This window comes from Colias eurytheme, chromosome 3 (assembly GCF_061535395.1).
Source record: "Colias eurytheme isolate Ceu_HAF_F1 chromosome 3, ilColEury1 Martin Lab GWU primary, whole genome shotgun sequence".
In the NCBI taxonomy this organism is placed as follows: domain Eukaryota; kingdom Metazoa; phylum Arthropoda; class Insecta; order Lepidoptera; family Pieridae; genus Colias; species Colias eurytheme.
The window spans coordinates 6,324,138-6,351,193 of NC_142982.1; the positions used below are offsets into that span (position 1 = coordinate 6,324,138).

General features: G+C 32.8%; 4 protein-coding genes across 5 annotated transcripts in view; 2 read left to right on the forward strand and 2 right to left on the reverse strand.

Annotated features, from left to right (window-relative positions):
- Positions 1–7,199: 7,199 nt before the first annotated feature.
- Positions 7,200–9,607, reverse strand: LOC149909640 (uncharacterized). Its single transcript, XM_090117956.1, has 4 exons — positions 8,720–9,607; positions 8,121–8,318; positions 7,745–7,848; positions 7,200–7,674 (listed from the first exon to the last, which is right to left on the reverse strand). Exons 1-4 carry the CDS (start codon positions 9,561–9,563, stop codon positions 7,213–7,215), a joined length of 1,608 nt encoding a protein of 535 aa, XP_089974082.1. The 5' UTR covers positions 9,564–9,607; the 3' UTR covers positions 7,200–7,212.
- A 906-nt stretch (positions 9,608–10,513) lies between these two features.
- Positions 10,514–20,427, forward strand: Ccdc39 (Coiled-coil domain containing protein 39). The gene is made up of 24 exons (XM_090119694.1): positions 10,514–10,757; positions 10,907–11,015; positions 11,104–11,251; positions 11,373–11,530; positions 11,739–11,858; positions 11,940–12,041; positions 12,338–12,529; positions 12,884–13,009; positions 13,135–13,224; positions 13,324–13,450; positions 13,816–13,904; positions 14,083–14,180; positions 14,676–14,805; positions 14,958–15,152; positions 15,402–15,541; positions 15,980–16,055; positions 16,842–17,001; positions 17,391–17,556; positions 17,731–17,878; positions 18,478–18,653; positions 19,185–19,240; positions 19,346–19,464; positions 19,837–19,861; positions 20,154–20,427. Exons 1-24 carry the CDS (start codon positions 10,627–10,629, stop codon positions 20,258–20,260), a joined length of 2,988 nt encoding a protein of 995 aa, XP_089975820.1. The 5' UTR covers positions 10,514–10,626; the 3' UTR covers positions 20,261–20,427.
- A 58-nt stretch (positions 20,428–20,485) lies between these two features.
- On the reverse strand, positions 20,486–23,689 carry LOC149909642 (ankyrin repeat domain-containing protein 13C). Its single transcript, XM_090119693.1, has one exon. It carries the CDS (start codon positions 23,388–23,390, stop codon positions 22,059–22,061), a length of 1,332 nt encoding a protein of 443 aa, XP_089975819.1. The 5' UTR covers positions 23,391–23,689; the 3' UTR covers positions 20,486–22,058.
- A 2,728-nt stretch (positions 23,690–26,417) lies between these two features.
- Positions 26,418–27,056, forward strand: part of mtd (TLD domain-containing protein mustard) — a 104,209-nt gene continuing 103,570 nt past the window's right edge. Inside the window, exon 1 of one of the 2 annotated variants that reach the window (XM_090119705.1) lies at positions 26,418–26,830. The gene's annotated coding sequence lies outside the window, so the exon portion shown is untranslated. The remainder of the gene's footprint in view (positions 26,831–27,056) is intronic. The other variant, XM_090119708.1, reaches the window with a different exon arrangement.

A 27,056-nucleotide genomic window follows, 5' to 3' on the forward strand; every position in this document is an offset into this window, starting at 1 on the left:
AGTTACTTTACTCTAGTGTTATTAAAAACTAGAGTTGAAATATTTTTATTAAGTATACTTTAAACTTACATTTTTATGAAAACCATCTATTTCTTTTACGCGATCGGAAATACTAAGTGCCCAATCTTTTCAAAAAGAATAATCACCTCGCCATGAGCCATCGTCAGAAATTGAAACACTGCTTTTCGGTGCATGAAACCGCTGCTATTTTTAGTTGATTGTTCTAGCATATTGGATTGTTTAATTTATCAGTCTCTCAAAGTCAAATAATAGAATACCTACTAGGGTATGCACAATTAGTGACGACAATATTATTCTAAAAAAAATTACCTTTATAAATGTTAATCTCCATGATCGTAATTAGATGGAGAGAATTATGCCAATAATCCATTTTTTAACTTTGTAGGTACTATAAAGAAGAAATAATACTATATTTAAGAAATTTTCGTACAGGGTGTCGTGCAAAACTAAGCAATCCAGCTATTTTAAATATTTATCATTACCAAATCAACATGTAGAAGATATTTAATGTAAGTGCATGTATAGCAATTATTGATAAAATGGTGTTGGATAATTACATAAAATTGTAGTTATTAGGAAAGTTTGTAGTTATTAGTTAAGACAGACTTGTCTGAAAGCTTTGCGAGGAAGGGTAGAGGGTATAGGTACAGTCATGATGTGGCAGCCCATACATTTTGTCTATTCAGAAAACTTTGGCTGTTTCCCTTTATGGACAAACATTGTCTTTTACTTCCTACTTGCTTTTATCGACATTTTTAAGCTAATCCCTGATTTTGCAAAGTAGAAGATGCTTAGAATAGGTCAGTGGTCGTAGTCAGTGAGCGTCGTCGCTATGTGGTAGGTCCTAGGTGAAAATGTAATAGAGGACGGGTTCTTAGACTGAACCCTGTGGAACCCCAGCAAGACAATTTGCAATCGTATAGTGCAGAATGCAGATCTAGCTTCCCCATGTTTAACAAGGAATAATCTTTTTTCTAGATAGGATCTTATTATACGGAATCTTGTATGTGGGAAAACATTTTCTTACGACGCGTCGTAGTATTGTGTCAAACCCTGTCGAAAGCCTGTTGAATATCCAGGTATCAAGCAGTTATAAATTATATGTTACTAGCTTTCCACCCACAGCTTCGCCCGCGCAGTCAAAGAAAAACCCACATAGTTCCCGTTCCCGTGGGATTTTCGGGATAAAACCTATCCTATTTCCCGGGGTAAAAAGTAGCCTATGTCCTTTCTCGGGTATCAAAATATCTCTATATCAAATTTCATGCAAATTGGTTCAGTAGTTAAGGCGTGATTGAGTAACAGACAGACAGACAGAGTTACTTTCGCATTTATACTTAATATTAGTATGGATAAACTCTATGGTTCTATGGTTTAATGCTGCTTTCGTAATCCATTATCTAAATTGGTGGTGTGGGATAATTTCCGATTGGTTGAGGCACTTCGACAATTTTACAAAAAATAGTTTCTCCCACGGTTTTGATAGGACTGTTAAGCTGATAAATGGTAAGAACATGGACGTATAAAAAAAGACGGACGCCGTATTAGGAACAAACAACGTGAAGCCACCGTAGTAAGCTAGCGATCGTGTAAAGACAATGAACACGCACACACTCTCACCATAGTAAGCTAGTCGCCGCCATTACGTCGTGAACTACCGAAAAATATTTAAAATGCCGTCTTGCGTGGTTAAATGGTGTCGCAACAGTACAATTTTAAATAACAAAACACAAGGGATTACATTCCACAGGGAAGCAAGTTATTTCTTTTATGTTTTAATGACAAAATTATTACGGCAAAATTTATAGAAAAAAATACAGCCGCCATTGTCATCTGTTGCCATAGTGTTGCCATGGCAACATGGCACACACACATGGATGTGTCGCCGCCATTACTAGGCTTCACTCAATGTTTAGGCGATACTCCGTCCGTCTTTTTTTATACGTCCATGGGTAAGAAGAAAACTTTACGTTCGCGTTAAGATGCAGCAGCCACAAAACAAGAAGATAACTCATGAGTGGACTCTTACCATATTTGTGAATCATCTCATTATTTGAGAGATTTCCAGATGTTCAGATAATTTTAAAAGTCTGAATATGGCGTTAAATTGTTTTCTTAAGAACACACAAGTCCTTTGATTCATTAGGCTTGAAAACAAATGGCGAGTGAACAGCAAAAGCTTTTTTGCCTTTTCTGTATCGGTGCGGGCACGTGAGTTGCCACTGTGTATTTAAGTTGATGTCCTAAGAAAAATTTCTAGATCCTTCATCTCTAGATCGGTTGAAAGCAGTTTTATCGGAGCGTCGACGAGAAAACTACCATATTTTACGCAATTAACGTTTCTTTTCGATTTTGTGCTTAATATATCTTTGGCAGTATGTTGGATGAAGTACTTGATTGGACCTCAGGAGTATTTTTCCAATCAGCAATTGGTGAATACTTAAATAAAGACAGGTTTGTTCCACTTCGTCCACTGAAGCCACGGAAAGTTTTAAGTCTAATCTTTATATAAACAAGTCAATCAGTATTGAAGTTACAGAGAGATTTTCATTTACAGTCAGAGGTTGGAAATAACAGAGCCGATGGTCCAGATAATATGGTTGGACAACACATCGAGAAGGTCATTTATTATTTCAGACAATGGCTGCGAGTTGTAGTTCATCTTAAACCCTAACAATTATTACTAATTTTAGATTTCCCACCAGCTGCATCATTGAAATAATAACCTAACATATTTATAAATCAGAGTGAAGTTAGATAGCTTTTTCTAACAAGTAACAATGCTTGCACAGCCAGTATACTGTATAAGTCGAGCCATCTGGAGAGCACTAATATACCTACGTGACAATTTACACCTGAGTATACCATATATTGAAATAGTAACATAGTATAAATAAGTCAATATTGTAATTAAATAAATCAGACGTCATAAAACCTTTTCTCATTGTTTTGTTGCCATAACACAAAAATCTTTTGTTTGTTATTTGAATACACTTATTACAGGAATTACTGGATCAATTTCATTGTTAGATCAATCATATATAAGATTATTGACTACTAGCTGCGCTTCGCACTTTCACCCGCGTGGCTCTGCGCCTGTTGGTCTTAGCGTAATGATATATAGCCTTGCTTGAGAAATGGGCTATCTAACAACAAAAGAATTTTTCAAATTGGACCAGTAGTTATTGAGATAAGCGCGTTTAACCCCTTGACCACCGAGCAGGCCGCGACACCATAGATTTTCTATTGTGTCTGTGATTCCGGGGACTGCGGGATTAAATAAACAAACTCTTCAGCTTTATAATACATATTAACGTTAGAATATATAAAAATTCTAGGGGTGAAGTGGACTTGTTTGAGTATTTTTTCTAATTCTAAACGCAACAACATTTGAATATTAATCATAATATAAATAATTTTAATTTTATAGCCCATATTAATCACATCAACAACAAGTGCAATATCAAATCAAGATGCTTAATTAAAGAATGTGTACTTTACATACCAGCAGTTCTTTATATCTCATAGTACCATTTTATTCTTATACTCTGTCCATTATATTATTTGCTTTTTGACAGCTTCACGCCTATGAAGGATTGTATTGTCTATGTTAAAATGTCATACAAATAATTATCGTTCTTCATGGACAGGTCCCGCCCACTTAGTGATGTCTACACAGAATTATTCAATGATGGGTCGATAGATTATAATAATCGATAGAAATACTCTGTAAAATATATCCGATGCAGAATAACTCTTCTATTATGTTATATAATTTAAACGTAAAGACAACCAAATTGTAAGATAGAAACCAATAAATAATAAAATATTAGTTTAGTTTAGTTTTAACATACAATGCATAGATATGTGGTCTTATTATTACATATCTTATTAGTACGTTTACGTTGTAATTATTATTTACGTACCTGATTCGATTTATGATAATATTTTTAATTTATAATTGTAATGGTATCACAATCGATAATCTTTTGAACATCACTTCTGGTATCACCCGTCGAGCTGTCAAAAAGCAATTCTTATAGTGGACAGACTATAGATTATGCTCTAGATACACAATGTGATATGTTGCGACCTAAATGGCATAATCAGGTGACTCACTGATGCTATAGTTTGTCATAATACATTATATTCATATCAAAATCATTGTAACATCTGTTACAATATTGTTTTCTCTATTAGAGATTACCTAAAAACTGTTCCCTAAAACTTAATCCTAATAATCAGCTAGAAACAAATTTGTATTTCTAAATGTCCAATCAATTTCTTTGTTGTTACACAGATTGATTAACAGCTGTGTTACAAAGCTAAATGTATATGCAGGTACCTACTATATCTATAATTCAATTCAATCATATAATATATATATGTAGTTGTAAATGATATCAAATATTTTTTCAACTGTCAGTCAATAATTATTCTTTACCTGAGATGCTTGATTATTTCAATATGTATAGTATCTCCATAGTTCCTGACGAATTTTGTGGGTAGCTAAAAAATAATGTTTCAAGAAATAAAACGTTGCGTCTTTCAAGAAAAAGGATACAATTCTTTGTTTTCTTTGTTCTAAAAACCATCTAGAGTTAATCTTATTTATTATGAATTATGACCTTTCCTATTGCTCAAAATAAGTCAAAATTTATTGCAATTTTCAAGGCTGCCAAATAATAAATTCCCAAAAAATATATTATTTGTTTACTCCATGTTCAAATATCCCTTTTTTCTTTTTATAGATTTGACTTTACTTACCCCTGGAAGTAAATAAGTTCATTAGAACTCCTGATACTAAAATTTACGTTCACAATTCGCTTCTTGGTTCATTAGTATCAACTCGACAAGAACAGAGAACTAAGCGAATAAAATACGACGTAATAAATCGCTAAAACTGCATTTGTCGTGATGTTCGACGAATCATCGAATCGATTAATTTTTAACACACCTTGAATTTCCCAGTATGTATCCTATCCACCAAATTCACTTTTAGTTCACCAAACGACACTGTTTCAAGTCCACTTGACACTGTTCAATTTTGATCCATGATGATTTCAACAATTCAAAAACTTGGAACAAAAACAGCTGGCCGCGGATACCACAGAGCAAGTAATATAGTAAGAGACGGCACTCAGTACTTCGATTTCGAGCTCACGCACACATATGCATGTATTACTTAGGTCAAATCTTATATACCAACCAATGAAAAGTTTACGTCAAACATGACTCACATTGCTGCCAACATTTAAAAAGTAGACGTTGCTAGTGATGTCTCTTTATGAGTGCTAGTATCGATAAAACTTCATATCGATATCGATAAAATTATCGATGCTGCTTAACAACACTACTAATTCTCATCCATATATTCAAATTTATCGGAAATTGAAAATAAAACAACAATGTAGATCAATAAGTTTATTATAATATTAATTATATAATAACATTTTTATATAATATTAAAACTCACTATTAACAGCAATTGAATATTAGGTACTGAATATCTTTATTTAGGCATGTAGGACTGAATTCGGCTTAAATATTATGTGAATGCAACTAGATTCACATTGTATACTTTTCCTTGAAATATTTTGCGGGATTTCTATTAAATCTCGTTCTAAATTTCGATACCAATATATCGTTGCCATTCGGATCGCCATATTGGAATTGTATATGAAGAAGCCGTTGTTTTCTTTGGACATAATAATATCTCCTCCAATTGATTCTACAGCCAGAACATGACGTGTTAGAGACGTTTTCTCATAAATTGTTATGTAATTATTATGTTTTATCTTCCTTATAGAACAGTCATTGGGTACATATTGCAAATATTTAGCCCAATAATTATTACACACAAAGATTTTAACATTGTTTACACAATATATATAACACTTTTTCTTCTTTTTTCACTTTTGGCAGAAATATTACAAATTAAAAAATGTACTGTACATTAACTGAGTAGGTAAATAACAAAATTTACGATATACGAAGAACAAACTTTGTTTAACATCCACCAAAACAATAAAATAAAACGCCATTTTGAATTCAAATTTCAAACAACAAATCAACATCAAGACGTTGTCTATGCTTAAGTCTTAACCATTGACAAGAAATTGAAGAAAGAAAGAAATAATTTATTAATGTACTACCTTAAAATTAAAATGTACAAAAATAGGGTTCAAAAAAAAAGAAGAAATAATAATAAATAATTAAAACTAAAATATTAATATTTTATTATATGATTACATCGGAGAGGCCAACATTAGAAATATTTTTATTTTTTCTAAATGTTGGCAAGCCAGACTTGACCTTAGGTCTTGGAAAAGTACAAAATAATTTGAACTCTATGTCAATTGAATGAAGTTTAAAATTGCTTGATAATGGAAGCCTAACCAAAACGATGTTCTAAGTGTCGACCCACTGGCGGATACCAACGCGTGTTTTTTTTCGAAATAGCGAAGCTCACAAACACATTGACATTGTTTTTCACAATGGTAATAAAATGATGTGCATGAACCGATTATTAATACCGGTTTAGGTTTTTCTACGGTGATACTTTTAAATTTCAATCTTTAACATTAATACAATTCCAGAATCAAATGTAGTAAGATTTTCTCATCTTATTTATTTAATTATAGGAATATCCTCTGCACTGGTACAAATTACATCAACAGAAAAATTGCTAAATATTATAATTTCATAACTATATTCTTTCATCAATAATATATGTAATTTTATTGGTCTTCTGGTTCAAGCTTGCGTAATATTTTTTATTACTTATAGTATTCATAATCGTAGGGAGCATATGCGTGTAATGTCACATTGACAAAATGCTATTCGAAGATTGCACCGATTTATTTTGGTTAGTAATTTGTTTGTTTTTTGTTTTTTCAGAATAGCTTCATTTTTATTACCTGATCGGAAAGGATACATAATTGATTAGATTATTATATTTGAGTTGGAGTCAGATATTGACCGGACATTACCATAAGTACCTAATCAATTAATGAAAAACTATGATTCGCGGTAAGCGTGCATTATAATGCACATTTTAGTGGTCATTTTTTCTTTCGTTTAGAATTAGATCATTATATCGCAATATGGTAGTTATAGGGAAAAATTAAACGAAATGTTGAAATATCAATATTATATAAACATCATACTTAGTTATAGTATAAAAACTTATTATTCAAGTATATGTAAGAAATCATCTTCATTTGATAAACACAAATTTTTCAAAATGTCTGATGGTGAGGGGATATTTTTGTCATCAATAGGAATAGAGTCAATTAGTTCTTCCAAATTTGAATCGTATCCTTTATCATTCTGCATATTTTCCTGAATTGCTATAATTTTACTTTTAGCAATAGTAACTTCACTTGAATTTCCGGAAACACAATTGGAAATAATGGAAAAATTTTCCGATTCTAAATCTTCTAATGATAATTGTGCACTATTTCTAACTAGTTCGGCATTTGCTTCAGATACTTCTACATAATTTGGTTTTTGGGAATGGTCAGTTTTTTTAATTGTATCATTTAAGTCATGATCTGAATTAATTTTTTTCAATTTTTCGACTAAATCCGTTGATTTTCGTACCACCGTACCTGGCGGTTGAGCCTGACATTTATGTGTTCTTTGGGAAACCTGTAATAAAACAGCGTTTAAAGCGAAATGTAATATTCATCGCTTTATGTATTAAAAAATACCTACACACCTTGTACCTAAAACTTTTTTCACATGCGGTACATTTATATGGCATTGCCCCAGTATGTATTCTTCTATGTACTAAGTATGATACTCGTTGACGAAAACATTTACCTAGAAAATAAACAATTATAAATCAATAAAAGTTGCGTAGAAGTAATTACGCATTGTATGCATTATTTCGCAAATAGCAGGCAGGTTATCCGTTTTATTCGCTCAAAAAAATTAAAGTAACTACAGTTAAAGTTTTAAAATTCAATTCATAAAAAACATATAGTAAATACTACTTTCATAGGAACGACTAGAAGAAAGAGTTAGACTACGTTTCGTACGCAGTTGGAAAATTTTAATTTTGTATACTTAGGTACCTATAAAATATTTCTCACCACAAGTTTCACACGCAAATGGCTTTTCACCCGTGTGTATACGTTGATGGTTATGCAAAGTAGATAATTCCTTGAAGGCTCGACCACAAAAATTACATACGTGTGGCTTATCATCGTTGTGATACAGAAGATGCTTGTGGAAGGACTGTTGAAATGTAAAGGTCTTGTTGCATTGCGTACACGCATACGGAGTTTCACCTGAACAGATTTTATATGCATCAAAATATATATATGTTAAAACATTAATTAATATTGCTTATGTATGTCAATTATTCTTTATTTTTTATATTACGATAATTTTCCATTCGCCATTACCTATCTGAAATAGCTGGACAAGTTTCGATGATACTTTTATTGAAAGATAGCCAAATTTAGAAGGAATAATTCTTGTTCGATTATGAAAAATAAACATATAACTTATGACGACTTAAAAAAAATACGGCTCGAGGAAATCTCGAAAATCAGCTAGATTTACATAAATACTGAACAATATTTTGTATGCTGCTTTAGAACTGCGATAGCTTATACATTGTTAGTACTACCTTATTTATCTATCATATCTCTATTGTTTAATTAAAAGGTATGAATGTAATTAAAACCTGTATGAAGACGCTTGTGTTTTTTCAAGAAGTACTTAGTAGTGAAAAATTTATTGCACACGTCACATTGCCATTGTTTTCCATCTGTTCTTAAATATTCTGTTGGTTTCTCTTCTTCATTAGGAACATTTGTACCATCATTTTTATTAAAAGACTCTTCAGTGTTTGAATTTGTTTTATTCTTATGTGTAAATCCATAGTGTGCAACCCTTAAATGAACCATAAGAGACCCGCGCATTTTGAAATTTTTTGAGCAGAGGTGGCAATTATATTTTGTAACGGAATTATCTTTGTCTTCAAAGTTATGTATAATACTGTTGTGCATTTTTAAAATACCTTCATTCACAAATTGTACACCGCAAATGTTGCATTTATTTGCACTTTGCATTAACGGGGTTTCATTTTTTATTGTGGATGTAATCAATAATGGATTAGCAACCACATTATTAGAGCTAATAACAGGCATTGTGTTCAACGCAACAACAGGTAATTTTGGATATATTTTCACAAATTTTACTGGAGCACATGATGTTGAAGTACTTGGTTTATTTTTAGCTCTACACTTTTTCTGTTTTTCCACCACTGTCAATTGTTTTTCATTAGTATGCAATTTTTTTATGTCTAATTCTCTGTCTTGTAATCCTTTTTTAAAAGGAATAATGCTGACATGACTAAATAAGTGTATTGTTAATTTATCCAAACCTGTCACCTCTTCTTGGCAGATAGGACACACAATGTTATGAGTCGAAACGTATATTAATCTATCTCTTAACGATTGCGCTGTATTAAAAACTCCAGTGTGTAAACATATAGGGCACGGTAGAGAAGCTGCGTCGCCACTCATTTTAACAAAAATATTTTTTAAATCACGACTATGTTAGTAAGATCCTTCAGAGTTAGCGTGATACTAATCTACATGCAAGTTATTTTGGGAAGATTGCGTACGTATATTTTTGGCAGCTTTACAAATAACTTCATCTTCACATTTCTGGCTACCTTTTGAATCGAAGTCCACACTTTTAATTTACTTAATCATTAAGTTAATAATAAAAATAGCTTGTTTACTTGTTTCAACGATCTGTGTATATAAAAGAAATGCGTGTTAAACAACTTATGACTCAAGAACGGCTGAACCAATTTTAATGATTTTTGGTTCGTTGGATTAGTGTACGCTTAGATTAGCCTATGAGATATATTATTTTATAAAAGGAACAAAACAACAGACGGAGCTGGGAAGAGCAGCTACTTTTTTATTAGAAATATTAATAATGGAATATATATAACATAATATGTAGAACGATATATTTTTATAATGGTTGTTAATAATTTTCTAAGCTATTGTAAAAAATAATGGGAGTAAAGAAATAAATCGAGTATAGAAAATAGAAATGAGCCATACTTGGCTAGAGATAGGATTTATGACCCGCATCTTCACAGCAGGAATATTTTTCTGTTATCTGAATTTAATACCTATATGTTTATTAAATTATATTAGCTCTCAATATATTAAGATACCATCATAAATTATACTCTATAATATTTATAACAATTGGAATCTAAATTACAAATACCTAGATTAGGTAAGACCAATAGTTTTATAAATGACTAAACACTACACAACAGTTTTTTTTAATTTAGTTTTGCCCGCCCTAAAACGCCCTTGCCTATGTCTCGTCTTTATTTTTTTTAAATAATGATTACGATTTTACGATTTTTTTGATTTCTAAGTACTTTTCATACCTAGTACCTACTTATACTTTCAAGTTTCGAAATGTCAAATCATGACAGTGACGTGAGAATAAATATTTTGAATCCGTTGTTTGGGTTGTATTTTTATGTTCGATCAAACGATTTATGAATTATTTCTTCTCCGTTTACATTTTGGAACAACTTCTTAAATATTGAAAATGAGTGAGACTAGTACAAAAGTGCCAGGTTACATGGCCCAATTATTGGAAGAACTTGGCTGGAATCAAGGCACAAGGATTCCCTTAGCTAATCCAGACAACCAGAATTTAGAAACACTTCTTATATCAAGGTACAAAGCTAAGCACTGCATAATCAAACCTAATAATTCATGTACAATTTAGATATATTTTACATTTACGTGTTGTTAATTTTAAAAGTTTATTTTGAGTTTAATGTTATATTCAGATTTAAATTTACCTTTTTATTCACATTTTATAGACAAGAGGAAATACAACGCCTAAAGGAAGCATTAATTTTACAAAATCAAAAAAGATCTGATCTCAATAAATATAAAGAACATGTTCATACTGAATATCAGGAAAATACAGTAAGTATTTATTAATAATATATTTTCCCATGAGACATAAATATCTTTTCAAACATTTATTTGCTGCATATTATTATTTGTATTTTAGCGTTTACTGTTTGCCAATAAGCAACAGTTAGAGCAGGAAGTGAAGCTGCGTCAGCTGTCTTGCAATGAAGCAGATCGCCTAGATCGAGATGTCATTGATTGTAACAAAGAGACATCAACTATTAATACAAGGATTGATAGATTACAGAGTAAGTTCTTTTTATCACAATTCTATAATTTTAAATCTATAACTTGCTAATATTATATTTAGAGGAATTTTTTTAAGAAAGAAAGTTAGAAATCGTCTTTTTATATGAATAAATGTTTCAGCTAACATTGCAAAGCTTCTCAAGAAGGCTGATTCTTTGAAGAGTGAAGTGTGTGGGGAGCGTGGAGCATTGCAAGAATGGAGGGCCGCTTTAGAAAGAAGCGCTGGTGATATATCAGCTATCGAGCAATTCACTAAACAAGATTTATCTAAAGCTAAAGTAATTATTTTATGATCAATATAAAACACCAATTTCGTAAAACAAATATGTATCTACATACTCCATGTGCTTTTTTTGTACTTGCATTTACTATTAGAATTCATATGTGTCAAAAAATAAATCAAATTAATTCTTTTTCATTTTATTTTTAAGTACCTTAATAGTTTTATAAGTCTAGGAATTTAATCATACCAATTTTTTTTTTCAGAATTTAGAAACAAAGAGGCAGAAATTGAAGATCGAACATGATTGTGTGCATGAGCGTTTGGTACAACTTGTGTCCAACCTTAGTGCAGAGGAAAGGGCATGTGAAAGGATTTCTGTTCAGGTAATTTATTTTCATATCAATCTCTACTATTGAAAATAAAGATTTGTTTGACTTATTGTTTCAAAATCAATATGTATTTAGGTTATGGAAGGTATGGAGCAACGAAAACAGATGATGTCAATGTGGACGGGTGCAGTTGAAAATTTACGGCAGCGGGATACAGATATACGTCACATCAGAGAGGTAAAATATTTAGCTTATCATTATATTTATTTTATTAACTTTTCTTTAACGTTTATTTTATTTATTATTTTTTTAACTCTTCTAGTATGTTATGTCATGATTCCCTTGAGTTGCAAATCATACCTACATAAAAATGAGTTTATATGTCCAATTTTCAATATGCTTTTTCTCAGTGGCATGTTTGATGGATGTTATCTATATGTAGAAAAAATTATATAAAAGGAAACTACCTTTATTGTTTTAACCAAATAGTGTTAAAATAATATAAGCTAATTGTTTTCAAATCCATATTCCAGGATTATGCTGTATTGGATACAGAAGCGAACAACCTAGCGGAACAGTGTCGCGACCAGCAAGCGTTCTGTGACCAGCAACAGGGAAATAATGCAGACGCACAGCGAGAGAATATGGGCCTCGCGCAACAGCTGAGTCAGATACGGCTGGTGTTTCAGCAGACGTTTGATGATAATGTCACTTTGGATAGCGAGGTATGGTGCTGATTATTGTATTTTTATTGAAGAGAAAGAACTGTCATCACTATCAGAATAAATAAAGGATGTATAGAAAAGCTTTGTGTCATTTCCTTTACAATTATGTAAAATTAAATTTATTGAAAAAATGAAGCTGTAATTTATACAAGCAAATTAATTATTTTAATTAATAACATAGACTCTCGCCTTATATTTTTACTTATCCACTGCATGCACCTTCAAAATTCTTTTAAAATTATTATAATATATAATAATTCAACAAAAAAATAGACACCTGCAAAATCAAGCAGTGGGACCTTAGACAAAAATAATAATAAATAATAGTCCTAATACTCAATTTAAAATTTATAGGTACAAAGTTTGCAACGTGTGTCCAGCAACATGATAAGTGGACTGGAAAAATTGCATTCCGAAAATAGACAACTTATGGACGAACAACATCGCAAGGATGTCGCACTGCAGGCTGTTCACAGTAAAGTTAGTTTTCTTTATATTATAATGTACTTTATTTAAGTACTTGGAAATAAATATTAAATTTATATGCATTATACCAAAAAAATTGTCATTAAATGTGTTATGTTCATTTTTCTTATATTTTATAGATCAAAGAACTAAAAGAAAAACTTCTTGAGTCTACTGACAAATCAAAAAGTTCAGAAAAACGGGCCAAGGAACTGGAAGACATGCTGAATGTAAGATAAGATTTTTTATACTTCTGGAAATAATTACATTTATTTATTCCTTTTCGTTTTTCTAAGTGTAGTGTTATTAACATTATGATTTCCCATTAGGAAGAAGAAAGATATGCAAGCCAACTAACAGTGAACCAACAGCGTGCCATGCACTGTTCATTTGTTGAACAGCAAAAATTATTAGCTCTCAAAAATGAAGAGAAGCTGTTTCATATGCAGCTGAAAGGTATAGATTAAAATTATTTAGTTTTAGCTTATTTTCGGAGCCTACGCATGATTTCAAACAAGATCAAAAAAATCCGTAAGAATAAAATAATAAATAGAATAGAAAGAATAGAATAAATTCGATCGCTCTGTCGGGTCACGAGTGGCTGAGTTGGTTAGGCATCCGCCCCGGTTTGGCGCGAAAGGATACGGGCTCGAGTCCCGCCTCGTGATCAAATTTTTTCTATTCTTTATAAATTTATATTTATAAATTTATAAAGAATAGAATAGACTTTATAAATTTATATTTATAAATTTATAAATAATATCATGCTAATATAAAAGTATTATAAATAAATATTTATATATAAAATATTTGTTTTCTAGCGTCGAAGGCTATAATGAGCAAACTGGACAGCAAACAGCGTAGTGTTGAAAGAAGTCTACAAAGTCAAAAGGAATCACTTTATGGTATTGTGAGTAGATCCTTTGTTATATTCAAACATAGGAATGAAACTCGACACCACAGTCATAATTTAAATACGTTTAAATTGTTGTTGTTTGCGGTATTTATTTTTCAGAATAAACATTCAATTAATTTTGATCAAAATTAAAAACAATTCACTTGCTATAACAAATAACCGACAATTGCAGTGTTACCAAGTCGAAACTATTGGTGCTCAAGTAGCTCATATGGAAGGCGCTAAAGCCGAACGTGAATGTTCAGCGGAGCTTGTTGAGAGAGAAAACAGGTTTCATTCTATATACAGTATACGCACTTTTGCACGCTATTTGCGTGTGTTGCACGTGCGAGCACGCATTTTGTACATGTTATTCGAGATTTTGAGTTATATATTATGTAATCTGTGTTGTTGTGTGGTATAAAAATGAATTAGAAGTATCATTCAAGGGAAAATTGTGTTCATTTTATACATATACGCATAAACAATACTATGTTATATTTGTTGCTACCATAGCAATGATGTATGAAAAATAGTAACAGTTTCCATTCAGTTATACCGCGAGAAACCACGTCGAGATCGCTGTCGCTACCTGTTGCTTTGTTACAATCAAACCTACAGTATTTTATATTGTCAATATTTCATAATGTAGATAGGTATCTACTATTTAGATAATAATATGTATAATAAAATCTAAATTTTTAATTGATATCAAAATGTATGGAATAGAACGTTATATTTCTAAGTTCTAACCAAGTAATTTAATTTTAAATTTAATAATTACAGACTTAAAGAGGTTCGTGCGCGTCACGCTGCTCGCGTGGCGACTTTGGAGCGACATTCCGGTAAATTGTATGATGACATGCGTCGACTTACAAGAGATCTTGAATTTAAAAGCGGAGAACATTGCAAGCTGGTAAGTACAACTAGGTTTCATATCGGGTGCATTTTTATTCCCTTAGTGTTAAAAAAAAAGTATAAAATAGCGTTTAAAGTTTCGATTTTCTTGTTTTATGTTATCTATAGACTTAATTTTACATTTTCCATCAACCACTTTTAACTTTTTAGCAAAGTCGTCTCAAAACATCGATGTTGAACGTCGAGGGTGGGGAGAAAGAATTACGCGCTCGCCGCGACACCTGGCGTCGCTTGCGTGTCGAAGAGGCGCTGATGAGGCTACGGGTCGCACACGCTACTAGGGCCCTCGCTGGCTTGGACGATACTGCGTTCACGCTTGACAAGCAGAGGCTGCAGTTGGATGCGGTAAGTTCTAGTTCTAGAAACATCCATGTTAATCGTAGAAGGAGCTACTACTGTTGGATGCGGTATGTGATAATTAAGTCATATGAACTTAGTAATTTATTAAAATGATTTATCGTGAATAGTCACATGTTTTAATCAGCTCCATCTGCAAGGAAAATAGCTAATAATGTATTTATACTATAATCAGTGATTTACTGATGTTCTGAATGAAAAGAAACTGAATTATAATATAGATTAATTTTATGTCAGGCAATGAACGAGCGCCTTGTAGAGATCGCAGCACGCCGAGATATGTTTAGCGTACAGAAAAGAGCTCTATTTGAAGATATTGGAAAGATTCGCTCTGAAATAAGAGAGAGGGAGCAGCGGATTGAGCAACTGATCAAAAGGTCGGTATTAGATATTAACCCATTGAGCCCCAAGCGGCCCGATCGGTCCCAGATACAATAGATTTTCTATTGCGACGTGGTTGGGGCAGTGGTAAAGTAACTGCCTACTGAGCCGACGGTCCCGGGTTCGATCCCCGGTCAGGGCAAATATTTGTGTGATGAACTCAATTATTTGTTCTTGGGTCTGGGTGTTATTATCTATATATGTATTTGTTAAATATTATATTTATCGTCGCCTAGTACCCACAACACAAGCCTTAATTGCGCTTACTGTGGGACTAGGTCGATTTGTGTAATAATGTCGTATAATATTTATTTATTTATTTTATTTATTATTGTGTCTGTGGTTCCGGGGCCTGAGTTATGATTAGTACATACTCGGTTATGATTTCAGTCAATTATCTTTTCATATTATATTAATGAAATTTATTATTTCAGATATGACATATTCATAGCTTCCTTGGGGAAAGATGAATCTGGACAACAACTGTCAGTGACATTCTTCAAGATAAAGGTAATAAAAAACATTCTCTCATTATTAACGTTTAATTGCAAACTAACGTATATCATATTTTTATAGTAGTGATACAAAATAAATTGTCAATAATACATAATTTTCTAACGGGGCAGAATTAAAACGGACCGATGTTTTCACACCACTGCTCGAACGGTGAAGGAAAACATCGTGAGGAAACCGACATGTCGAAGAATCAAAAGTTCGACGATATGTGTTATCCGCCAACCCGCACTTGGCCAGCGTGGTGGATTATGGCCTGTACCCTCATAGGAGGCCCGTGTCCCAGCAGTGGGAACATATATGGGCTGATGATGATGATGATGATGATATTTTCACAAATTTCCGATCATACGAGTAAAATTACGAAATATAGTAAAAGCAGTAAAAAATTTAAACGCAACAAATGATGTGAAACACTAACTTCGATTAAGGGGCAATATAGTAGTATATGGTGCTTCACAAGTGAAGTGCAGATTCTTAGGGAACGGAGAGGGCGGAACGTCGTGAAGCGGGTATCATGCCTCTGATATCAGAAAATGACATCCTGTACATAATAAGACACACAATCGCTCATCGCTCAGTCTTCATAATGTGTTCGTGCGGCGTTATATAAAACATTCATTGAATTTAACACTTTATTGCGTTGTAGTAATGTTCAGAGTTTTTTGGACCGTTCTTTAGAAAACTCTGCCCTCATGACATCCGAGTAGAGTTTTCCTTCGGACAATTTTTGCGTGATTTCAAGGGTTATTGTTTAACGTTACAACATGTACGCTTGCACAGTTCGCAGCGGAGCGCGCGGAGCTGCGCGAGCGCGGCGCGGCGCTGGACGCGGACATCGCGCGGCGCGAGCGGGACATCTCCGCGCTGGAGGCGACGCTGCGCGTGGTGCACGCGGCGCACACGCACTTCCTGCACCACGTGGCGCCGCTGCAGGACGACAGTCAGTGTTCATTGCTAAAAATATTATACCGAGTCGAACTATTTTTCTTGATTTCAATTTTATTTGACACTAACTGTGCCTCGCGGTTTCACCCGCATTGCTGCGCTCCTGTTGGTCTTAGCGTGATGATAGTTATAGCCCATATACCTTTAGATATAGCCCATAGTTTTCTTCGATGAATAGGTTATCTAAAACCAAAAGACTTTTTATTTATCGGACCAGTAGTTACTGAGATTAACGCGTTCAAACAAACAAACAAACTCTTCAGCTTTATAATATTAGTATACATAAGTCACAAAAACTCTAGTCAAAAAATAAAGCAATATTATAAGTGTCAAATACATCCATGATGTCATAAAAAATCTACAAACTATTACATTGAATTACAGCTCCCGAAATAGAAGAATTAAACAATCTTACAAAGGAATACTATGATAAGCGCGAAGAGCTCAAACAGTTGAACAACAAAATAGCGTCCCTCGAACAGATTGTGTCAGACGCGAGTTCTCGCTACACTATGCTGAATGATAAGTGCAAACAGCTGTCTGCCAAAGAGTGAGTTATATGATACAATTATGTTTCATTTCTTTTCAATTTTGAATTTTACATTATAAATGAAATAGTATCAGACTAAGATAAATTGAGATTGATCTTAATATTTCAGTCCAGACATTAAAAAATATTTTTATGAGTCAGAATTCATTATCCATCATCTTGAATTTTTTAAAGGGCGGACTACGAGAACGATCTAGACGGCGCTCGTGAACGCGTGCAGCGGCACGAGAGCCGGCTACAGAACGCACAGGACGTTGTGAGAGTTAACGCGAGACGCGCCAAGAAACTTGTGGAGGGGGAGGAGGATTGGAGGATCTTTCAGGTACTGTTACTTCGAGATTGTAACACGATATGATAAATTATGAGACGGCAGTACGTATATTTTTATATAAGAATAATTATAAAGATGACCATTTGATTGTATCTTTATATTTTTTGTATCCTGTAAAACTTAACGACCAATTTTACTGCTGAAATTCTTTTACTGATAGTCATGACGAAAATACTGAATAATCGCGTTTTAAATATATTATAATCTTTGTAATTTTTGAAAGTATTTTATAGTTACTGTATATTATATATTGTGAAGTACCCGCAAAACGTAAATGCCATACATCAGCAGTAATTATATCATAAAATATTTCAGGAATAAATAATAAATATTTCAGGACAATTTTCACACACGGCACAATCTCATCCCATACTAAGCTTTCGCTTGTGTTATGGAAACCAGATGGCTGATAAACATACATATATAATTTTTAAATAAATACTTATATAGATAATTAACACCCAGACACAGAGCAAACATCTATGTTCATCACACAAATATTTGCCCCGGGTGGGAATCGAACCCACGACCTCTGGCTTGGAAGGCAGGGCCACTACCAACCAAGCCAACCAGCCAGTCAATGTCTGTAGATGTCGATATGGAGCCGCAACTACGGCGAGGCGGCCGGGAGCGCGGTGCAGGCGCTGGGCTCGCTGTGCGCCGCGTGCCCCGCCGCCGCGCCGCGCCTGGCCCACGCGCTCGCTGCGGCCGACCTGCGCCAGCACCTCACCACCAACCAGCGGCGGCTGCACGCGCTGCTGCAGAGGTACACACGTGGGACGTTCATGAAGTACATATGGAGACGACACCGCCTACATCAAGTGATGTTCCGCTCAACATAAGCCATATTATGGCTTAACTGCACGCTCATTTTTTATTTGTTTTAAAGTGAAACACATCAAATATGCCTTCGTGTGTGTTACGATATTGCACAAATAATACGGAAAAGCGACTTACATAACTTTTCATCAGTAAGTACCTAACTAGATAATAATTTTTAAAACTTAGAGGAAAAAAATGGCGCACAGATTTTGTTCGTGGTGTCTCCTCCATACGTAGTAATATTATCTCAATGTACAGTACTCGCCATTCTTTATGGGCGTCGGTACGAATTTGCGCATGGTACAGACGGGGGGCCGGAGCGGCCATATAGTTTGGCGAGCCGTTGAGTCTATTCCGTATAATACCATTTTTCTGATATCACATTACGTCATCCTTCAATTTTGTTTTAGACTTCTCGGTAGTTTCAAATATCATTAAAATTGTGATCATAATATTTAAAAATCTCATATTGCAGGATTATATCGGAAGGAACGGGCTCTCGAGTAAGAGAATCTGTCCAAGATCTAGACGGTAAAACATAAAAAAAACAATTTTTTTTTCTATACCAAATTAAATTTTGTATACTATAAATCAACGTAATTAAACGTGTATCTTTCTCTATCTTTTATTTTACAGAAACTGTCTTTTCAAGTTCTTCAGAATCTATCCGGAGTGGGGTTAGCATCGCCAGCGGCTACACTAAGAGAATATCAGCTTTTAGGAGGTCTCTTGCACCTAAGGTCCAGGAGTCTGCGGTAAATATTGTTATAGTTGAAAACAAAAATCTAGATTTTCAACTCTATTGAGGCAGATACCAGCTTTAATAACGTTTTATGTAATAATGAAAATAAAATAGGGCTTTATTTAATACTAGCTTTCCGCCCGCGGCTTCGCCCGCGTTTTCAAAGAAAAACCCGTTCCCGTAGGATTTCCGGGATTAAACCTATCCTATGTCCTTTCTCGGGTATCAAAATATCTCTATACCAAATTTCATGCAAATTGGTTCAATAGTTTTTTTCTTATGTTATTCACAAACAAAATAATTCAATCAAATATTCGAACAAGATAAAGTTTTGAAAATATATTTTTGTATTTATTATATTAAAGCCATGACTATCTTGTTACAGTTGATCGAAGATATTCCTGAGCAGGGTAAGCATTTAAAATTTTAATGATAATGCATCACACTATGTACCTATAATTTTCCAAGATTATAAATATATAAATAATATTATGTACTTCTAATACCGACTAAAACTATAATTTATTTATTTAATTTGTTAACTCCATTGCTCTCAAGTACGAAATTATTGTTTCGCTAGTTTTGTGAAAGCGTAAAAATCATTCATTTACAATAATTGTAGAGATTTATTGAGAAAGTGAATAATTGTCCAATGTTCTAAAGGCGGAGCCTCAAGTCATGTAATTATTTGTTATTACTCAGCTCGTCGTTCAACGGTGTCTTTGCGTGTGGTGACTCTGGGCTTGGAAGAATCTTCGCCAGCGATGCATCCTATAGCTAGTGCGCGATCACGAAAATCATTTAGATAATCTTATTTTCTTGTTTATTTATTATTACTACTTTTTATTCAATTTTTAAACATTCGTTTGCAATTTGGAGCATTGTTGCTATGCTTGTATCTTCATAAATATTTGGTTCAGTGGAACCAAAAAGTTTTAAATTATTTTTATGCTAATAAAAATATCCACAGTTCAAATATTTTTGTTTTATTTTTACGCCTTAAATGTGAGCAATAAAAAATAAAAACCATCATATTTTATTTCTACAATTTATTAGATTACAAATTTTCATACCAGAATTTTACACCACACATTGTCTTTTAAAATATTAATACTATTTAAACAGGTTGGCAAGAAAAAATGTTAACATTAAAATATCAGGTGGGTTTAAACATTATTGTCAACAGCTTGCTTTTGTTGCTTTGCTCAAGCATCTAGGTTGAAGTGAAATTGTCTAAATTGTGAGTAATGTACCTATGAATCTTTTTGATAAATATGTATATACATTTGATTGTACTAATACATACTAATTTTTGTGTAATCACTGAAGTTTAGATAAGAACATGTTTTTACAATACAATTTACATACAATAAATAACCAGATTCACCAAACATAAAAAAATGATTTTAGAACACTCTATGTAATTTATAAATAACAGTGTTTATTTATAAAATAAATTTGTTTCAATGTTTCACATGCATATAATGAATTGATTAATTTATGTCAAATAACAATAGATTTCAAACAATTGTAAAGATAATAGAGATGTATGTTGTGAATCTGGCTTAATTGTTTTAAGTCCCTGTGTTTGGTACACTTGAATTACTCATGTTCTTGGCTTATAAGTAACTTGATCTAGGCACAGCTATTTATAGAACTGAGCCTATTAGATGTGACACTAGGTGATGCTAGTGAGTAGTGATTAAGGAAAATATTTTTTCATTATCTAACATTGATGTTGTAATACTCAACATAACCACATTTTGGACAATAATTATGTGATGAACTACAATGTTTAGAAAAAATATTGAATAATACTTAATGCTTTTATTCTATTCTTGGAAGTAGAAGGCACAAGGACCAATCAGTATATTCTTAATGATTAATGAGACATTTTTTTATGATTTTTTGTTGTAAAACACCAAATCTAATTATTCTACTCCTTACAATGTGATGATGCAGAGAGACAAAAGATGTTAAACTCACGTCTACTATATTCTGCCAGGAACTATTTATGTATATCACGGCTACAGTATATTATTATGCTAAAAGATTTTTTCATCATTAAGATTCAGGCCATATATTCACATTATAAAACCATTATGTACATAATTTCTTAAAATAAAAATTTATTAAATTAAATTTATAAATCTAGAACACTTTTAATAAACTATTTATAATAAATAAATAATGTAGGTTTGTACATAAATTACAATTAAGAACAATTTAAATTGGCTATAAACTCTCGTATTGATAACTACACTTATAAATTGCATCAAATATTTAATTTAGGTTTTAATAAATTTTCTGTAAAATTGGAAACTGATTAACTACAAATTTTGGTTTTGGAAATCAAACATATTAGATGCTTTTTTTTACTCATTCTAACACTGTTGAAAATTTCCTTGTTTTCTATTCAACATATAGGATATAATGGCTGGAGTATGAACTACCCAAACCAAAAAGCATTGGTATTTCAATAGAAAGTAGTCCATGCACAGACTTGCCACATGTGTCACTAAAACTTGGTCTCCGTAGACCACACTTTGTTTCACCACACAGAATTGGATACTCACATACTTCAAACAGTGCTAGAATATCAAAATGTCATAAATCAGGGAAACGCAATGGATCTTCCACAAAATCTTCAGGTACTATGAACATATGAGGTGGATTGTTGTCACGGAATTCAAATCTTTGAAAAGTAATCTTGGCTGTAACAGTGGGCAGTATTGGTATATCTATTTTTACTGGAAACCCTTTTGGTAATTTCATAGCAATAAATTGTCTTAGCTTTGCAAAATGTTTAAATGGTGCTATAACTTCAAGAACATTAAGTAGCATGTCGACACTCAAAGGGAAATCATCACTCATAGCAAGAGTAGCGCGAAAGTTACGGGAGGACTCCTTGTAGACCAACTCCCTTCCCAAACTCGGATATTGACCAGGGGGTGATGATATGTAAGCATTCCAGTCTATACCACTTTCTGGAGGTGGATTCAATGAAGCTCGTCTAACAGGTTCACCGTTTGTATCTAAATTTTGTGTATTTCCTCTTGTCCAGCTTTCTATAATTGCCTTATTTTTTTGCAAATCATCTGTTGACAAATGTTCTCTTCTCTTTCTTGACTCTAAAACAAGTCCAGTTATTGTGTAAACATCACTTTTGTAAATCCCTGCTACAGTTTCTTTGCGGTCTTCTCTAAATATCCAACCAGACTGTGCTCTTGAGAAGAGAATTCCTTTAGTGGACATCTGAGCTGCCAGAATATCGCTAGACATTAAAATGTCTACTTCATCTTCTATTTCATTTTCTGTCTCCTCATAACGCACTCTTTGATATACTTTAGCTTTGTTATCTAGAACAGTCAGTGATTCGCTAGTTGGCTTATCGCCTTGAAAAATGAAAGATAAATCTCCTCTTTCCCATTTCATATCTGTGAAGTCAACTAATGTAGTATCTAACCGTATTCTTGATCCTGATTTATATATTTTACAAACATCTGATGGCAAAATTCTAGATACAAGAGGGACCCAAGAATGAAAATCCCATTTAAGTTCCATATAAAAATCTTGTATCTGATCCAGAGCTCTGATAAGGTCAGGTCTCCTTTGTTCCATTTGCTCTCTAGCTTGTTGCTTTAATTTTCTAACGAGGGATGATATAGTCTGCCGATCTCCATAGCTTATTGCTTCTGCCAGTGGAGACCAACCTGCGAGATTTTTCACTTTGACTGGGGCACCATGAGCTAACAACAATTGTATACATTCCTTGCGGCCTAGCATAACAGCTAGATGTAAAGCTGTATTCCCATGTTTGTCTTTTCGCGTCACATCATTGGACCGTAACAAGGAGGACAATTTTCGTACGTCTCCACCAAAAACACATTCGTGAAGCGGATACGCCTCCTCCTCTTCATTGCAATTCGAAATAGACATTGCGTTAGTATGAATCTATACTCATTACTTTCGATACTTGTTGAAATAAATTATAACAAATAGGTACCTATTATAGATTAGATTAGATTTTTACAAAACTAATTATCACTCCTACACACCTATTTTCAGTTTTCATACATTCTAAATTTATTGTACTATAAATCATTTTTTAGCAATTAAAATACAAATAATTTTTTAAACTAATTTCATTTTAGTATAGAAAAATATAGATTATTACAGTGAATTATCGAAAACTGTGGCGAATTTATTGACAATTTTACAAAGGTTAACGACATACGCCCAAAGACTAGAGACTCGAGTACAGAGTAAAAATTATAACGTAGGCATGTCAAATTATAGAAGCACAATGGCCAGTAATGTCATTATGGAGTTATGGAATATCAATTAATATGCATGAAACCTTAGATCACTAGTTACAGTGCGACACAAAAGAGATGAAAATAAATGAGGGCGCCACCGTCGCTCATGTAGCAACACTGATACTGCGACGCAAGCGATCTTGATACTATAGAATAAAAATCCAAAAATCTATATAATATAATCTAAAATAAATACCGCGATTTAAACCGTTATAATTGTTTCATTGTAGCAATAGTGTAAATTTAAGACAAAAATACATTAGTATTTTAATTGACCTAGGTCAAATTTTACTTAAATGTATTTGGAATTAGTTATTTTATAAAAATCGGTCAAGTTTTTAGACTGCAGAGGCGCACATAGAATCAAACATACAAACAAACAAGCATACATGCAGCTCAAACACATTACCCTCTTTCTGGGTCCGTCGGGTAGAAAAAAACAAGGCGATTTGAAAACCACATATTTTTATTTTTTTTGTAGATAAATTTTGTACATTAATGTAATTCATCATAATCTAAATATTCTACTCCTTCAAAGGACTGATCATCACTCTGTTTCGAAGTACTGGCAAGAGGGTACGGGGCATCTTCAGTATCTGTAAATATGATACAGTAAATATGATTTTTTTTCTTATGGTTTGATTGATTAATACCTGTATGAAAACAGTTATCACTATACTATGTAGTAAAATCTAAACTAGGTACTTTATTTGAGGCTGGTTGGATTGGATATAACTTCTTGACTCAAATTGTGCTGGTCGCACTATAAAAACTAGTTTTTGTTTACATACAAATAACCTCAAATAAAATTGCGAAAACGTAATAATCGCCATACATACATACATTAAACACTCGTCACTAATGGAATATTCTATTTTACGTAGTACTGAGCAAAAATAAATGGAATCTCACCGGTATATTCTGCTGTACGTTTGTAAACGTTTTCCAAATCAGTCAATAAATTTCCAGCTTGAAATTCGGACAAACACCGAATAAAAACTTTATACACCACATCACGGACACCGCTACGTTTAACCTTTTTCATGATGTCTCCTTTTTTATTTAAATTTCTTGTTCTAAATAACAATTTTATCTCAATAATTCTCCACTTCACGAAAAAAACAACAAATTTTTATTCAACTTGACAGCTACATTGCCAATTCAGGGTTGCCAGGTAATGAAAAACGAATTAGTTCCAAAATAATTAATTTCATCTCTTTTATGTCGTACTATACAATACATAATGATCTAAGCATGAAACTCTTAGATTGAAACTCGAATTATTATTCTCAAATATTTTTTTTCTAAACTTTATTACTTCTGAAGTTCTTATTGAAGCTCCTGTTAATATTTTTTGATATAATTTAAAATTAATTTCGAAATTAATTTCTAAAAAGTCTGGGAAATTCAAATCCATACTTAATATTGCGAAAGTAACTCTGTCTGTCTGTCTGTTACTCAATCACGCCTTAACTACTGAACCAATTTGCATGAAATTTGATATAGAGATATTTTGATACCCGAGAAAGGACATAGGATAGGTTTTATCCCGGAAATCCTACGGGAACGGGTTTTTCTTTGAAAAAGCGGGTGAAGCCGCGGGCGGAAAGCTAGTATATGTATATAAAACGCGATACCATTAGTCAGGGCCAAGAAGCTTATATCTAATACACTGGAGATTTCAGTACGAACATTAACTTGTAACAAGAAAATATGACCTTGAATGACGCCTGTATGTTTTTTATCCCTTTCACACCTAACTAACTAGTAACTACATAAGTAAGATTCGTTTCTTTAATGAAATGCGTTCGATATATTATATGTACATATTATATAGATTAATGTTGTAAGTGGTTGAAAACCGTAGACAGAGGTAAACTATCGGATAAAAAAATTAAAAAAAATCATGCTTAAATGTACCCTATTAAAACTTTCTTGTTAAAAATATTTTATGATTTTCATTCTATGTTTTCATTGATAATATAAACCACAGATATAAATATACACGTAATATGTAATGTCGTTCTGTCTAAATTTAATAATAATCTTGTTCTATTATTTTTTTTATTCTTCTTCCTATTTCTTAGTACCAAAATAATTGAACTCATAACCATCTCATAACATAATAAACAAATTTCTTTTTTTAGTGATTTATTAAACTGAAATAAAACTTTTTGTCAATATATTCAATAAATACAGTGAATAAATATAATTTAGCTCGCAATTTAGCTGAGAAAGGTGATGGTCCAAAAAAAACCCAGAGTCGATTTAGACAAATTGGGTATCAATGGCTTTATTATATTACACAATTTACTCCACCGAAAAATTAATGCCTATATCCATGGGCACAGACTCCATGGGGTATGAGAGTTTTAGGCTAACAAAGTATGTATGAAAAAATCTGAAAAAATCATGAGTCTTATAAGTTATTTTTACCAGTTTACCAGTCAATGTCAATAGATGTCCCATGTCGTACACCGGTACACAATAGGTACCTACCTACACATATGGTAATACTGTGCCTACACCGTAGACAGGCCCAAAGAGAATACAAATACTACGACAGGCCTACACGGTGCAAATGCCAAATTGACAGTGCATCGTCTTGTTTTGAAAGATTTTGACTTTTGTGTTGTGTGATTGATTTGACATATGCGCGAAGCAAACACTTGTTTTTCATTGTTTTTTCTGTTATCGGGATAAATTTTACTTCATGTCGCAGTATGTTCAAAGATCGAGAGCGCATTGTTAAACTATAAATATTGTATCTATTCAATGTGTTAAATTGGCCACTTATGTCAATGAATCGTTCAGATTCTACAGTAGAAAGCTAACTTACCGGTTCAGTGCGATTTGGATTATCCAAATATTTTCCCTGTATTGATCAGTAAAGACGTGGTAAAGACTTGATGTGTGTCTTTGATGTTATAAGTGGAAATATTAAAACTCTTAATAACGATAGCTATAGAAGTGCGTAGAAAATAACTAAATAACGTTTTTATAAGATGTGATTTTAGTCCTCAAACTTCTTAGAGGTCTCTTCCAGGAAAATAACACGATGTAAGTATTACTGATTAGTTATTCAATGATAAATATTGATTAGTCTTCAATTTTTTATTATTATTGTTGTCAGGTAAACATACTTTTCTGTACTCTGCTAATTTTAGAGGACAATTTTATTTGCATGTAATTGTTTAATATACAGCGATCTAGAATAAATTTTCATTGTTACATCCTTAACGCACAAGCCATCAAGGGTCTGTTAATATAATTGAAAATCTTAATG